The sequence below is a fragment of the Emydura macquarii genome, unplaced genomic scaffold (assembly GCF_026122565.2).
Source record: "Emydura macquarii macquarii isolate MOO-44397 ecotype Brisbane River unplaced genomic scaffold, CSIRO-AGI_Emac_v2 contig_3220, whole genome shotgun sequence".
Lineage (NCBI taxonomy): Eukaryota > Metazoa > Chordata > Testudines > Chelidae > Emydura > Emydura macquarii.
The window spans coordinates 10,498,838-10,516,319 of NW_027133357.1; the positions used below are offsets into that span (position 1 = coordinate 10,498,838).

A 17,482-nucleotide genomic window follows, 5' to 3' on the forward strand; every position below is an offset into this window, starting at 1 on the left:
TTTTATCGTAACTCAGCTCAGAATTGGCCACGTGTTTTGTCTCTTTGGTTTTTGTGGCTGAGAACGCTTTGGGAGTTTCCTCAAACCTCTAGTTGTACTAAAGGCCACTTTTTCTCCTTCATAATTTGCTCATCAATCTTTCAAGAAAAGTTTCCTTCAGTCCAGATCCTGATCACAGGAGGACACTTTCAAACTGTCATCGAAGATAACATCCCGATGGTGGAAAATAAATATAATTCTACGATTTGAGAGAGACTGTATCTGCCTCAAGCAGTCCCAGGCTAGCAGCAGAGAAAAAGCACAACTGAGGCAGAACAGCTCCTCTTAAATTTAAAACGTTTACTAGCCTCCTTTGCTCCTCTCTATTGGCAATGGCTTAATAGCCCTGAATAATAGGTAGGAAGCTCAAGCAGTTATTGAAAAGTTGTTGTTCTCTGAAAATGTCTAAATTTAAATCACATAATGTACAATATGCTTTACCTTCCAAAAAGCGCAGATATTTTAGCTGTGCAATAATGCTTCTCAGGATGCAGTCAGCAGACAACATATGTATTGCTAGTGAATTGAAGGTTTGAACCGTTGTGTTACCGGTCTCGTGCATGCTAATGGTTCATGTGTTGGATTGGAGTTTTAATCCTATTTGTTACACAGATGCATGTCACAATTTTAAATGCATACCGAAATTTAGTTTTTACTTTTGTCCTTAAGATTTTACTACAATGTATACTTGTTTCATATTTCGATTGTATCTTACAATATCAAATCTGGGGGATTGCTCCTGCATTTTTTTTCTTTAATGATTGATACCAGTAATTCAGTTGGATAGTAAAATCCTATCTCTAGAACATCTTTAGTGGGAGGGGAGGAAAAACATGCATGTTTAGTAACCCTTAATGATTTCATTGTGCAAGCCTCCTAGAACAGTCTGAGCTTTGTAGATTGAAGTGACGGAGCATAGAACAATTGTTTAAATTTTGAAGTACTATCTTGTAACAGTGGGAAACAAAATATCCTGTAGAGGCAGAAAATAAAAGGCATCTTTGTAAGTATAACCTAATTCAAAATGATCTCTAATGAAAAGGAAGAACAGGTATCCTCTGAGTCCTAGAATGCTCTTCTACAATTGTTGGAAATGATGTAGAACTCTTCTAGTGGAAGACTCACCTCTTTTTCCCTGTAGCTGTCTGCAGCTAGCTGCTTTTACAAAGTGGATCACGCCCCCTCCCTACCATCCCAGGAAGTTACTACAACACTGAGCCCATACTAACTTAGACCACACCTTAACATCGAAAAGGTACGAAGTGTAAAGAGAGGTTTCTTTTTTAGATGTTTTCAAAAGGTGGCCCCACTCCATTCATTATACACCTTACCACAGGACATACATTTACTTAGAGACTGAGAAACCTTTTAAATGCTGTAGTACCTCATCCAAAGACAAGTATATGTAACACTGATACTGTTGGTCCTCCTTCAAAAAATACTATTTCTAAAGGTATTGATTAAAGTTCTCAGTGGCTTTGACTCTCCCTCAGCTAGTTTTAGGACTTACAAAGCAGAAACCCCTTCATTTTACTACCCTTATGCTTCATTAACACTCAACTTCATGTGGTCATCCATGACCTCAGTGCCATTTAACAATCCAGTTTAGAGGGAATAATAGCTGCAAGTGTCTACAATTCTATACCAGCTTTTATCCAAGTACTTAAAAACCCTTTAAACTCTCATACTACCCACTCCCATGAGGTAGGGAAATAGTAGTATCCCCATTTTTTAAATGGGGAAACTGAAGCGTGGAGAGGTGAAGTGCCTCTTTCAAGGTCCCGCAGTATGTAGTGGCAGGGTTTGAACAAGAAGCTAGATTTCCTGACTCCTATTCCTATAGCTTACCCAAAAGACTAAATTCCTTGCTCTCATTTTCCTGTTTCCACATCCGTGGTCTAGTCCCTAGATTCCAGGGGATGTCTAGTGTTGCTGTTTGTCAACAATGTGCAATTTTATGCGCTTTGTTTGTTGAAATTCTGAGTTTTTGACTCAATCAAAGCTGCAAACTTTTCCAAGCCATTTAATCACCCAGTGGTATTTAGATTTGCAGACTGATCGAGACTGTTGCCTGTATGTATATTTTGCTTATTTCCTTTCCTTAGGGTTAGATATTGATTTTTGTATACAGCTCACCTCTTTGTTCAAGAGGCCAGATGCATGAACATGATGCTTCTTTCTGACTGATGCACAATCCAATGGTTGCCAGTTTGAACTCCGGCTCTTCAAGGACTGAGGGCTGATTTCTGTTTTGCCTGTCAGCAAGGGTGGCTGGAAGGTATTATGGCTCATAAGCTGCTCTGTTTCACCCATAAACCTGGAAACATACAGCCTCTACAAAACACATTAAATCCATGGGTTTCCGGGAATGAGTAACAGTTCTAGGGTTGCATCCAAATAACTTGCTAGAAATAGCTTGGAAACAGTGTTTTGAAGGTACAATATCCGTAACATTTGAAATCCAGCAGTGGCCTAGCAGTTGAACTTAACATTTAACAAATCCAAAGGGATTGGCCAATTTTAATTGACTACATTATTTGACTCTAAAGTTTGATTCTCCTTTTAATTCCTGCTCAGTCTGTGTGTGCGTGTTAGTTTCATTTCTGCACATTACACCATTTCTTGTCACATTACATCGTATTTTGTCAGACTTCTCTGGTGGCTTCCTTATGTAGCCAAAAATTATTTTTTTCTTTTTGTTATTTTTAGCTTTAGGTACTTTTTTGTTCTGCCTGTGGTTTTTTGATTTTGGTTAAAACTTGAAATGGGGGGGGGTCAATTTTTATTTTAAACCATAGCCTTAACTTTAACGTCCTTGGAAGGTTTAAAGGGACAACCGAAGGTCTGCATTATTGCAAGGCTTACTCTGACATTTAGAACACAAGTTAATTATACCTTTTGGGAGATGGGAGTTTTTGTTTAAGAAACTGATTGCAGGCAAGGTCTAGGATCTAAAATTACTATTTTAGCCTACTGCATAATGTGGCAGCATGTTCATCTTGCAGCCCTTGGTCTTTGTCATGCTATAGTCGCTTGAAAGAGAGAGTATCCTGGCGAAGCCATGCTTGTAATTTAAAGTATCATTTAAAAAAAAAAGTCAACAAGCTTTATGTAGTTGCTTCCCATGCTCTCGCTTGTGGGCTGTAAAATTAACTCGTGACTAGGTTGCATTTAAAGCTCTTAAGTCTGGTGACCCTTCCTTCCCTTTCCCAGTCTTTTTTCCTTTGACTTCAGTGTCTCTGCTTGTCTTTAATTTATGTGGAAGTTAGTCTGGGAGAAGGACCAATGCTCGCAAAGGAGTCACGAGGGACTTTTCAGGCAAGGCAAAACTGTTGCGAATTTTCCGAGCTCTCGCTCGATCTGCTCTGCTGTTAAGACTAATCCATGTGGCTGGTGAGAGACTTTTTAAAAATCTGGGTGGGTGTTGGGGATGCTACTTTTGTTTGGTTGCCATCCCAGTCCTATCTTAGGTGTCTGATAATTTTAAATCGCTTGCCCTCTGGGACAGCTTTGAAAGTTCAGTGCTGTTACAGGGCAGAGGTAACTGGAGAGTGAAAAGCTGTGCTGGCTTCTTGTTCTTCCTCCTGGAATACTGAAGAGTAGAAAAATGACCATTGAAGAAACTCTTCATAAGGAGATATCATGCCCTTTTTTGTCTGCGTAGAAGCGTGGTGCAGAGTAGAGAAGGTGACTAGGAGTAAGGATTCCTGGGTTCTAATCACATCTGTTGCTAGCTTACTGTGTGACACTAAGCAAGTCACTTGAGCTGTCTGTGCTTCAGTTTCTACACCCCCAAAATGGGGATAATACTGATTTCAGGGGTGCTAAGAGCCACAATAGTTGGTTCTCAAGTAATTTCAAATGCTCTGGTGCGAGTATAGAAGAGAAAAGCATTATCCTCCTAGTCTAGACTCTAAAGTGCCTGTGTTAAAATGGTTTTGAAATATCATCTACTCCAAGACACATCTCACTGAGTATTTTTCAGGCATGCTTTGATGGGCATTCAAATAACGCCATTTAAAGTCATACTGACACCATAGGATCTTTTGCTCTCTCTGCTTGCTAAGCAGTTGAACTTCCCCATGAAGTTTCCCAACTCTGTAAAGTGCCATACACCACAGTTTATCTTGTCATTAAACTCCCTCCTAACTGATGATCAGCTGGAGAATGATTTTAATTGCAGTTCCAATTGGTGGAGTGGGAAGGGGAAATTCTGTAACTTTCGACTTAGACACAGGATCTGTATGAAGATATACTTAACAAACAAAAAAAATCCTTTGTATAACTGGTGTCTGGCAGAAGCAGCTATGGAGAAGCAGATGTTTTGAATGATGTAAAAACGAAACCTGAACTGTGAAATAGTCAGTCCTCCTGCTTAGAAAGGGAATGGTCAAATCAGCTGCTGGGTTGTTTGCTGAGTAGAGTTAAGCAGATTAAGTGAAGATAAAAGGTGTAAAGAGATGAAAAGTGGAGCCATGAGGACTTCAGCAATTGTATTACTGCACAACAGTCAATGTAAAGGTATTTAATTTCTCCTCAGATTCCTGAGAGGATAGCTGTGTTCTTGTAACCGGGCAAAAAAAGCAGTGACAGGCTTCTTAAGAGGGCGGAAGAAGTGCAGCTGGCTGGTAATGACCTGCTCTTGTATTTTCTGCCTCATCCCTTGAGATGCAAGACAATCCCTTTCATGTAGAGAAGTACTAGCTGTTCAGAATGGGCTATATATTGCATGCGATTCTTCAACTTGGGTCCATGGAGCACTTCCAACTTGTCCCTGAATCTGCTTCTGTCACATTGGTGAAGCATCTATCAGGTTTCAAAAAGGGGACCTTATTGCAGGCCAGGACTCCTTCCCCCGACCCTGCCTTAAGGTTTCACCAACTAGACTTGAGCTCTTCTCTGCACCCTATGTGGCTGCTTCACATGCATCTGTTCTCCTTGGTGCAAATGTAAATATGGCCAAACACGTAAATGCAGAAGGAGAGAAGGATGTAATAAGCAGCTGTATCCATCATATTAAGGGACTTGATTTCAAGTTGTCTCATTACCACTGATTTAGGATTACTTAGATTCCAGCACTCTGATGGCTCAGGAAAATGTGGTAGGTTCGAATGGGGAGTCCTCCACTGGAGGATCCACAATCTGAAAGTTTTGAGAACTCCTGCTGTCTGTCTTTGTTCATTAGTTTGTGTGATATAAAGCAAGGACTAATTTATTCCTCTGCAGACTTTTTTTCTCAGCTTTGTTCACTCATATTTCTAAGGAGTAACATAATTATAGGGAAGCCATCAATTTCAAGAATGGTTTTGATTCTGTATTGATTAAGCGTAATGACTGTTCATATTTCTGTACTTTGTGCCAATCAAGTTGTTAAATGGCAACTAGTGATAAAACAGAGATGCAAACCCACAGTGCAATAATGACCCAGCTTTCGAGGTTTGTCCGGAGCTCACTCAGAGGGATGCAGTTGGTTAATACGGGCTTCACATTCGCCTTTTTGTCTGACTTTTTCTGTTACTGAACTGTAGAGTGGAAGTGGCTGTGTAGTTGAGTTGAGAGTGACTCTAGTCATAGTCACTCTTTCATTAACACATCAGAGGCCCCCTCGTTTAAATGCTACTCTCGAAAACTGCACTCTTGTGTGCACAAATCACTGCACTCATGGTGAGGGTGGGCCATCAGTGCTTGATGGACTTGAGGGGAAAATAACTTCTCCAGTGGGAGGAACTTCAGGCAAAAAGGTGTCATTTCCAGAGCTGCAGTTGGTCAGGGCTAGCAAACAACTTCCCCCGGTTTGGTGCTCTAACCGGACGGAGGGAATCTGTCAATCCTACATGCTTCGCAATAGTTACTAAGTTCTGACTCACCTATCTGCTTTAAGGGTTGAGGACGGAATTCCTAAACTTTGGCTTTCTTAGCTCACTTTTCAAAATGAAAAAAGAACTTGCAGCATATTTTATCTTGTATAGGAAAATAGCAACACACTTTGAGCTATGTCATTTGCTTTTTAGCAGCTGCTTTTTCATGTTTTCCTTTCATTCAGTCTGCATCTGTACATGGGATTCACTGGAAAATTAACAAGAAAAGGGGAGGAAGGGAAGCTATTTAGTTAGATGGAATCTGCTTAATGATAAATTTATGAATAAGACATAATGCAGAGCGTCAACTCTTTCCCTCTACTTAGCTTAATTCACAAATTACAAGACAAACCAGATGGCAGTTAAGGCCTTTCCTTGAAGCTACTTACAAATGTTGAAGTACTGAAGATGGCTAGGGAAGGGATTGATATTGTACTCTTCACCTCTGCTTTTTATAATGAAGGGTCTTCATAACATGATGTTGGAAGTGATGATATGGTTTCCGGTTTTCTCTTGTTACTTTTTAATCTAATTGTAAATAGATGGAACCTTTCTTTTTTCCTCCGACCTTGAGAGACTTCTGTGTATGTATATCAGCTATGCTTTGTTTGTGGGAACCAGGTAGCTTGGTCCAGTATTAGCGCGAGGCACTGTATTTGGAATAAGAAGACTTGAGGTCTAAGTACTGGTTCTGCCACTGACGCTGTATGACCCTGAGAGTCATTTTCCCTCACTGTGTCTCGGGGTCCCCGTCTATAAAGTGGGGGATACTTATTCACCTTTTGGAAGCAGCTGAATGTGGAAAATGGCAACAATTGAGGATTAATTTATTACGTGGATCTAATTCCCACTGTAACTTCAATACCAGACAAATAATAGCAATTATTTCTTGGCAGTGACCAACTCAGCAGGAGAGGTTCATTGAAAGTACAGCTGCTTAGAGTGCTGATCCCACTGAGGTGTTGGGAAAGCGAGTACAAGAATCAGGGCAACACATTCCTTTGGCTGAGGCTGGGCTGAGGATTTCCATACTTAGTGCAATCAATTTTGGGGGGTGGGGATTGCCTCATATTCTGCAAAACCAAGAAAGAGTATGTTACCATGGGTGGGGAAAGGAAGGCATGTAAATGTCATTGAAGCCACCCTGCTACTAACCTGTAAATCCAGCAGTACAGTAATAGGGGCCGGAAAATGTCCAAGTTTGAGAATACATGGTGACGGATGAGGTGAGATTAAACCAGTGTGTGACATTAAAATTCTGGATGATTCTGATTCTCTGACTTGGCTTGCAGCAAATGGTGGTATCAGCAAATGATCAGTGGGGGCTTTAATTTTTGGAAAAGGAGCGGAATGAGGTGCTTTAAAAAAAAGTGGGTAACCCTAATTTGGGCTGTGTAACTAAAGGATGCTAAACCAATGAACTGAAATATAACATCTTTGTTTATTTTGACTGCTATGTTATAAAAGCTCCAGTGTAATACAGGAACCCACAGTTGAGAGCACACATTGCCTTGGTATGTTCTGACAGTATGTCTGAAAAAATCCTCGTGCCTGTGTAAGCAGTGGGATAACAAATAGACGTCTTATAGCCTAGAAAACCCAGTGAGTCTCAGGAAATTCCTGCATTCTTGAATTTATTTTATTTGTAGCCAGAGCAAAGGACTGTTTGGGTTTTCTTTTTTTTAATGATCAAGGTTGCCCCACAGCCTGGGTGCGCTGGTGTTCAATAGCCTATTGTTCCCCACTGTGTAGCCCGATCAGCTGTTGCTTTTCCTCTCGCAGAAACAGTGAATTTATTTACAACAAAAGTCCTGATGCAGCACATTTTGCTAGAGGGAAAGGTTACAATTAGCCTTGGTGTTTAGCAGGAGAGGTGCATGTAAGGCAGTTTGAGAAGCATTTGCTTAACTAAAATTAATATTGGATTTTAAATGATTTGTAGCACTGTGTGCTAGTTTTTTGTTTGTTTGTTTTTGAAGACTTGTGTTGGAAACCTTAGTTTGTTTTTAGTTGGATTTGGCACCCAGCTTCCTCAGGGAACGAGCAATGTTCTTTTTTGCGGTTGTCTTTAAGTCAAGAAGTGGGTGCCCCCATGCCACACTTCACGTCCCCCAGTGTAAACAGTCTTGGAATTTGGAAGTGTATGGATTTCAATCCTGGATTCAGATCCAAACCTGGGAAACTTGAGCCTACCAAAGGCCTGATTCTGCAAGGCACTGTGTGTCCTCTTTTCCCACTGAAGGCGTTTGGGAGTTGAGGTCCTTCAGCATGTAGCAGGATAGGAGGCTGAATTTTTTGCAAATAACCCACTCACTGAAGTTCATGACTTTTCGTCTTCTGTCTTAGTCCTTTGTCCCTCATGTAGGTCCCCAGTGCTGTGAATTACTGAAATCAGTGCCAGATCAGGGTGCTTGTGAATCAGTTACAACGGTGGTTCTCAATCAGGGGTATGCAGAGCTTTCTCAAGGGGGTACATCAGATCATCTAGATATTTACATAGTTTTACAACAGGCTACATAAAAAGCACTAGCAAAGTTGGTACAAACTAAAATTTCATAAAGACAAAATGAGAAAGCAAGCAATTTTTCAGTACTGGTGTGCTGTGACGCTTTTGTATTTGTATGTCTGATTTTGTAAGCAAGTAGTTTTTAAGTGAGGAGAAACTTGGGGTATGCAAGATAAATCAGACTCTTGAAAGGGGTACAGAAGTCTGGAGAGGTTGAGAACCATGGAGTTACAATGCCTTGCAAAATCAGGCAGTCACTGAACTCTGTTTTTCCCTCCCCCTTTTTTTTTCCCCTCTCCCCTACTTGCTATGGAAGTCATTTCCTGAGCAGTTACAAGAACATTATTGGTGCATAATTGTTGAGCTTGCCTTACAGCTACCTTCCGAAGAAATAAGTGACAAGTTAGCGGGAGGTGGGAAGAAATAACTAATGCAGGGAATGTAACAACACCATTACCACTCTTGGCTATATCTTTGTCTTCCACTCCACCCCCATCCCTGTCTTGCTTTCTGACATGTCCTCCGCATTGCTTCCAATACCAGCTATTGCACTTGCATGTGCCAATGGAGTAGCTGACTTCCTGCCTCTCCCCCCTTCACCTCCCAGATAAAATAATGCAGCTAATCAAGCTCTAAATGTGCAAGTAGATATCTGAGGGAAGCGGTGGCTGAATCTGAGCTGTGTGTTTCACTTCCATATCTGTTTAACAGAAAATGCCAAATCAGCTTTGTTCTGTTCACATGATGGATGTGATTGTAAATAAGCTTTTGTGACAAATGACTGTCATAGCTTGTCTAGGTGTGGGACAGCGATTCAGCCAAGAGACTGTTTAAAGGAGTAAACTAGCTGTCATGTGGCTACATCCTAAAATGCAACTGGGAGTGGAATTCTAGATGGGCTCCATCTTAGAGAAACGAAGTCTGTCCTGTGTGGTGTCTTACACCTGATGCAGTACAGCAGGAGGCATATGGATTCTAAATAAGAAACGTATGTTTATATATTTAAGAATATCATAACATAAGAATGGCTGTACTGGGCCAAGCCAGTGGTCCATCTAGCCCAGTGTCCTGTCTTCTGGCAGTGGCCAGTGCCAGGTGCTTCAGAGTGAATGAACAGAACAGAGCGATTATCGAGTGCTGTCCAGGCTCCACTTCTGGCTGTCAGAAGTTTAGGGAGATGCAGAGCATGGGGTTGCATCCCTGATCATCTTAGCTAATAGCCATTGATGAACCTATCCTCCATGATATAACCAAATTCTTTTTTGAGCCTAGTCATACTTTTAGCCTTCACAGCATCCGCTAGTAATGATTTCCACTGGGTGACTGTGCGTGTGTGAAAGTGTTTCCTTATGTTTGTTTAAACCTACTGCCTATTAATGTCATTGGATGACCCCTGGTTCTTGACCCCTGGTTACGTGAAGAGGTAAAATAACACTCCCCTATTCACTTTCTCCATACCATTCATGGTTTTATAGACTTCTGTCAGATCCCTCTTGGTTGTCTCTTTTTTCTGAGTTGAATAGTTCCAGTCTTTTGAATCCTTTCTTATACAGGAGCTGTTCCTTATCTCTAAGCATTTGTTGTCCTCTGTATTTTTTTCCACTTCTAATAACATTTTTTGAGATGGGTGACAAGAACTGCATGCAGTATTCAAGGTGCGGGGGTGTTAGGGAGGGAGAGAGGGGAAAAAATGGTATTTTCCATCATCTTAGTCTCTTTCCTAGTGGTTCCTAACATTGTTAACTTTTTGACGGCCACTGCGCCGTGGGTGGATGTTTTCAGAGAACTATCCATGATGACTCCAAGATCGTTCTTGAATGGTTACAGTTAATTTAGGTCCCACCATTGTGTATGTATAATTGGGATTGTTTTCCAGTGTGCATTGCTTTGCATTTATCAATACTGAATTTCGTTTGCCATTTTGTTGCCCAGTGACCTGGTTTGGTGAGATCCCTTTGTAACTCTTCAGTCTGCTTTGAACGTAATGATCTTGAATAATTTTGCATACCTGCAAACTTTGCCACCTCCGTGTTTAGCTGCTCTTTTAAGATCCTTTATGAATATGTGGAATGGCAGTAGTCCCAGTGCAGATCCTTGAGGGACCCTGCTATTTACTGTCCTCCACTGTGAAAACTGACCATTTATTCCTATCCTTTGTTTCCTATGTTTTAGCCAGTTACTGATCCATGAGAGAACAGTCTGTTATCCCAGGACTGCCTACTGTGCTTAAGAGCCTTTGGTGAAGGACTTTGTCAAAGGCTTTCTGAAAGTCCAAGTGCACTACGTTGACTAGGTCATCCGTCTCCATGTGTTTGCGCTCCTTTCTGCTTTTCCTCAGTAGGATTTCATTTTCAATTGTTAAGGGATGTCTTTTTGTGTCTCCGTCTAGCCACGGTGGCATTTTTTGGTCCTCTTAATGCTTTTTTTTTTTTTTTTTTTTTTTTTTTTTTATTTGAGGTATGCAAATCATTTGAGTTCTATTATATTTTTTAGAAGTTGCTACGCAGCTTGCTGACATTTTCCTCTTGTGACGGTTCCTTTTAATTTCTATTTAACTTGCTTCCTCATTTTTGTGCAGTTGCCTTTTTGTAAAGTTAACTTGAATTGTGGTGGGCTTTTTCGGTATCTCTCCCCCCCCCCCCCCCCCCCCCACACACACACACACACACAAGGAAGTTACATTTAATTACATAATGGTCACTATTACGGAGCAGTTAAGATGTGTTCACCTCTTACGCCTAAACCTGTGCAACACTTAAGACTGAATCAAGAATTGCCTCTCCTGGTAGGTTCTGTAACTAGCTGCTCCAAAAAGCAATCATTAATGTAGACATTTTTTTTCTCTGCATTCCATCCTAATGTGACATGTACCCAGTCAATACGGAAATAGTTGAAATCCACTATTATTATTGGGTTTTCTGTTTTATGTGGCCTCTCTAATCTCCCTGAGCATTTCAGTCACAATCCACGTCCTGGTCAGGTGTTCAGTAGTATATGTCCATTGCTATGCTCATTATTTATTATTAGTCAAGCTTGGAATTTCTATCTGTAGAGATTCTATGGTATTGTTTGAATCATTTAAGGTATCTTACTATATTTGACTTTGCTTTCTTCCACATATCATGCCACTTCCTCACCAGCATGACCTACTCTGTAATTTGTATACAAGCGTTTATCCAAGTTGTCAATATTTAGTGGTCTGCATTCATGTGGTGTAATTTAATGGGACTCTTGCCTTTCTTCAGTTCCTGCCTATACTTTATCAACATCTGTGTTCTCCCCTTTGCTAGGATATAGAAGATCCCCTTTAATAGATGCTCCCCAGATGATGCGTCTGTCTGAATCATGTGCTGCTTGACACCTGTCGTCTTTCCCCAGCCCTTATTTTAAAAACGCTTCTACGACCTGTTTAATTTTACCTTTTAGCAGTCTTCCATTTTGGTCTAGGTGGAGCTCATCCTTCCTATACTGGCTTTTCCTTTCCCCAGAGATTCCCCAGTTCCTAATAAACCTAAGTCTTTCCTTCAAACACCATTGTTTCATCCACACATTGAGACCTTGCAGTTCAGCCTGTCTAACCGGCCCTGCGCATGGAACTGGAAACGTTCCAGACTAACATATTTTTCTTCCACAACGGTTAAGAAATTTGAAGGGAAAAATCGTGCCACTTTTAGTGCTTTCTCAAGTCTTTGTAGTGACAGTTCACTATTATACAAACCTGTCAGGAGCTGTGCTGCAGTCCATAGGATCCGGTGCACGAACAACGAAGTCAACAAAATAAGCCATTTTAATTTTCTACTACTATTTTGGAACTATAGGGTGAAAACAATCGCCAATTTGCCAAATGTAAAATAACATATTACAAAAACAGGGAGGAAGCGGCATTTTCCTTTCCAGGCATTTGGAGGAAGCATTTCTAAGCAGCAGATCAGTAAACTAATAAATAACTTTGAAATCTATTCGGTAGGGCCCTCTAAAATTGGGATGTTCAAAGAGGGCGAGGGTTTGAGGTAGTACTGGGCACTGCCATGTTCCTCCCCCACACTCTGGTAACAGAAACCCTCCTTTTAAAAAACATTTCCTTTCTTTTAGTAGGAATGCAAGTGGTTGCAGTTCAATAGTAGGAATGGTTGTTGGCAACCCACTGACCTGCTGCATGCATGATGCAGGTGCCATTTTTACTGGAGTGCGTTGCACAGATGGGAATCTACTTTTCAGGTGTCTCACCATGGATGCGAGCTACAAATTTTATACCTTGGTAAAGGTATAGAGCCTGAGCCAAAGTTCATTGAAATCAATGGGAGTCTTTCCTTAGTTACCACATAGCAACACCACCTGACGAGGTGGGACCATCAGTTTTACTTGAGGAGGTGGGGTGTGTGGGGGAGGAGGAACTCGCTAATGTCAGCCTTGCAGCGTGGCAGGTTGTTTGTGTCAGAATGCCATACTCGCAAATGAAATGAGTATTAGGTTAAGTGGTGAGGAGACTGATTCATTACACCAAGGAAGCACTGAATTACTGCACATTCCTTAGGGAATGCAGTCTGCGCCTCAGTCTGTTGTGTGTAGCTGACTCACCTTCTGTCCTGTATCAAAGTCTTACCGACAAAGCCACAGACGGCAAAGAGGTCTATTTGCATAGCATGTTATTAAGCTCATCATGCACACAAAGCTTTGAAAATCCATTATTGCTTTAGTAATTGGGGAAAAAGCTGAATAGGAAGAAATGAAGTGTAGACTGAGCGTCAACCAGCGAACATTAACAGCCAGTAAACTTTGTGTGTTAGTATTAAGTGTTTTGCTTCCTCCAATCTCTGTTAATCCTGAAATATTACTGCCGTGTGGAAGTCAATGTGCAGCAGGGTAAGTGTATCACAAATTGGTGAGAGAGAGAACAGGTCGTTTTTTCTTTAATGCTGTGTATATACAGGGTACTCCAGAACTTGTTGCATGCATGGTTTCATTGGCCGTTTTCAAGAAGCCCATGGGTCACACTTGGTGTACACTTAAAAGAAGACGGTGTGCCACTCTGTGTGTTGTTGGAAGACTCCATTGTGGTCTCCTCTGACTTAGCTTCTGTGGAGCTCCTGATGGAAATGGAAACTGACGCTGACTGCAGAACAGATGGGAGTTTTGTAGCAGGGTTAGACTAGGAGAAGGAAGTGTAAATGACACCTCCCTTCGCCTGAAGGGATGAGCATGGCTCTAGTTTTCACGGATAATAAATGTGCACGACCTATGAGCTTGCATATTTGCATATACTTGTAATGTGTTTGTATACTGCTTTGATTTCGCAGAGCAGTTATAGGGAGAGAGCGCGATCCCCTGCTGCTCTAAGTCCACAGGCTACACCTGCTCCTTGAGCTACATATTGCGAACTGCCTTGGATGGGATACCATTGGAAAAGCGAGGCTTCCAATTTAAACAGTTTTAAAAAGGTCAACTGCAAATTTGAGAGCCTTAAGTTCTCATGTGACCTGAAGGAAAAATGAACTAATACCCTGATTGTTTGGGGGGGAAAAACAAAACCCTGAAACAAACCCTCCTTCCACTGCTCCCTCTTCATCCTTTCCCCACACCCCCAAAATAAGGGTTCATGATCACTTTGGTTGAGAGTTGTCACTGAACTCCCTGAAAATGTTTTTTATTCATGCTGTCCTGCCGCTATCTTTGTGGTGCATTGGCGAGGGTAAGGATGTCAGAGCTGTTTGAGTTTGTCATTGACAAGAGGACAGATGTGCTCAGGGATCCAAGCAAAGATGGTTGCTCTAATGTTTAAGCTTACTCATCTATCAGTATGTACTACCATTAAAAATGGTCTTGTTAATGTACTTCAGTGTCTATTATGTTTTTCAAAGGGATCATTCTAGAAATAAATACTTTCTTACCACAACCCCGGGTAAGACCATTATCATAAAGTTTGCATGTGTACAATCCATGGCTATAAATAAAGCTGTGCATATAGAAGAAGAGCTGAATACTAAGTACTTCATTTGTTAACTTATATTGCTGTTTAAATTCAGTCCTGGAACAACATGTTTTTTAAACACTTTGGAAAAAGCAGCAGCAAATCACCAGTGATAGGCAACTCTAATTAATGTTTGAGTGCCCAGAGATCCTCAGATGAAAGTACATATAGTATTATTTTCTTGTTGTGGTGTTAATTATTAGAGTTGGGAGCTAAATAATCTTCTAGTAACTCAATAGCCACAAATTCTGATTATTTTTTTTAAAAGGCAGGGAGCTGTGACATTTCTTCCTCACTCTGATTCACTGTGTGAGGGTGGGCTTACTTATTAACCTTCTGTGCTTCAATTTCTCCATCAGTAAAATGAGATTAATAGTCTATCTCAAAAGGCTTTGAGGGTTGATTTCACATTTGTAAAATGCCTTGAAATCTTACATGAACTATGCTATATAAATTCAAACTGGTATTGCTGCCAATAATTCTGCGTCATGAACAGTATTGAACACTTGTACCTGAAAATGCTTGTGGATGGTATACGTGTGTACCCACATTCCGAAGGATCCTTTTTTAAAGAAAGTGTTCTTTCTGGAGGCCTTTTCCCAGTGGAAATCTATCTGATGGGCTCCTCCAACAAGTGTTTTATCAGTTGGGCCGTGTGGTGTTGTTAATGGAGGTTGCACAGCTGGAGTCCCAGCACTTAACTGGATAATCCCAAATTGGTGTCTTTTGGGAATACCCAACACACACAGCTCCTTTGGTTCTGCATCAGGAATAGTCAAAGGAATTGGATTGAAAGACTTGATGGAGTGATTTCTGAGCTGAGGTGGGAGCATTGCAGTCTTGATCCAGGCTGAGATAAAGGACGTTTTTGGGCAGAGGCCACTTCTAATGCCAAGTATGCCCTTGACACTTGGGCCTTGTCTACACTAGCACTTAAGCTGGCAAAACATTTTTGTCACTCAAGGGTGTGAAAAACACCCGCTTAATCAGATGCTTTTGTTGATTTCTTGGTGGGGGGGAGCTTTTTAACCTTGATTTAGTAGGTGACTCATTTGGTTTTCCTTCATTGGGATTCTATTTAACGCTTGGTGTTTTGTTTGGTTCTCTCCTTGCTCAGAGATTCGCGTCCAACTCATTGAGCAGCTGAAATGCCTCGATCAACAGTGCGAGCTTCGAGTCCAGCTACTTCAAGACCTGCAGGATTTTTTCCGCAAGAAGGCAGAGATCGAGATGGATTATTCGCGGAACTTGGAGAAGTTGGCTGAGAGATTCCTGGCGAAAACGAGGAGCACCAAAGACCAGCAATTCAAGTAAAGTTTTGCAAACGTTACTTCTGGAGGCTGGGTGTGGGGATGGGAAGAAAGAGCTGAAATAATGAATGTTCGGGGAGTGGGGGCAGCATGGTGCTTTGTTAGGAGCTTGAAGGGAAAATATTTGTTAGCCCAAGTGGCCCATAGTTTCCCTTTTATGTGCTAGTTTATTAGCTATTGCTGGTGGATTGTAACTCCTACAAGGAAGGGAATGGTGGATTGTGGAAAACCGAGAATAACTTAAGGAGGGAGCTGACACACGTAAAGTCAGAAAATTCTCTGACCAGAGATGGATGGAATGGGAGCCCTTTCTTAAATCTGTGTAGCTTTTATCTTGGCTATTAAGGGAGTAATTTTTTCTAATATTATGGATGTATTGTGTTTGCCATATAACTCTCTAGTTAAAAATCCATTAAGTAAAACTCCTCCGCTCTTGCGGGGGAAATGGACTCCTAAGAAAACCCTTACTTCTACAATGCCATCACTTTTGATCCTGGCCTCAAGAAGAAAGCAGCATTAAGCGATGGAGTGGTGGAGTTAATGGTGTGTTTGGATGGAGCTGATGTTTCTAATTTTTGTATATGGTGCCTAGATACCAAGGTGATGGGCAGATGAAAAACTCTTCAGCTAGATACCTTGTGTGTCAGACAAAAGTATGATTCTTCAGTGGAGTTTTCATATGGTCCACGTCCGTCTGCAAAAGATTGCTTGTTCCTTTGCTTCTGCCATGGTGATGACAACATGAAGCTGGAGGAAAAAAGAGAAGATGATTCATTTATTTATCAACGTGGGTGTGTAGGGTGTTACCTGATTGAAGAAGTGCACTGAACAAGCGAGTCCCTACCTGAGGAGTTTGTAGTTGAAGACTTTGTGCAAAACAGGACAAGCCAATACAGTTCTGCCCAGATGATTTTAGGTGTTTCCGTGGTGCAGCTCTTGTTTTTAGATCAGGGTTTGCACTAGTCTCACATGCTTGAAACATAAAGTTGTGGTGCCCTTGGCGGCTGCCTTCCCTCCTCCTCTTTGTTCTGATGAGTTCAGTGCTTGAGTGGGATTAACCAGCATGTGATGGATTGCTGATCTTTTCCTTTCTGCCCTCAAGGCAAGAATGTATATTCATCATATTAACTGTAATTTAGACGAAGTACGTATCCGCAGTGTGCTGTGGTGGGGGTGGGAGTGTGCGCACAAATTTGTGGAATGCAGAGCAACTTAAAATTTGGAGACCATCTTGTGGCCAGATCGTCAGAACAAAGGAATCCCTTATCCTGGCTTTCTTGCATGGAGTTGCTGCAGCTGATATCCCAAAATGCACAAAGCTTGTCAAGTTTTGTTGTCAAGATAGCAGCTGTGGTGGCAACTCCAGGCAAAAGCAGCCTTGGGCTATGAATCACTTCAGTTTTGGACAGATCAGCCTGTCTTTGCTGAAGGGATCCATCTGGATCTGCCTCCACCCAAAATACAGTTTATTTAAATTCTAGCCGTGGTTGGATCATGGCAACATTTTTTATTGGGTTTTTTTAATTGCTGGGGGCACACGTTGTTGGTGCTGGTGGGGGAGCAATTTTCCTTTTTACTAGAAAGCTTTCTCTGGAAGCCATTAAATAGTCACCCTTTGGCTTCCTTTCTCTTACATAGCTTTGATGTAACTCACCTTTTGTTCTCTGCCAAACTGATACTTAATGCAAACATCCTCATTAAAACATACACTGCAATATATCACCCACAAAGTCTGACCTCTAAGCAGAGCTATTAAACAGAGGTTGCCAGAAAATTCTTCTATGTATTTATAGACCCATAA

The 17,482-nt window shown here is 41.3% G+C and overlaps 1 protein-coding gene across 6 annotated transcripts in view; it reads left to right on the forward strand.

Annotated features, from left to right (window-relative positions):
* The window catches only part of SRGAP2 (SLIT-ROBO Rho GTPase activating protein 2), a 166,804-nt gene that overhangs the window by 51,540 nt on the left and 97,782 nt on the right, over positions 1-17,482 (forward strand). For all 6 annotated transcript variants that reach the window (XM_067531801.1, XM_067531798.1, XM_067531797.1 and 3 more), the window contains exon 2: positions 15,489-15,681. In XM_067531801.1, coding sequence (XP_067387902.1) covers positions 15,602-15,681 — 80 coding nt within the window. In that variant the 5' untranslated portion in view covers positions 15,489-15,601. The remainder of the gene's footprint in view (positions 1-15,488; positions 15,682-17,482) is intronic.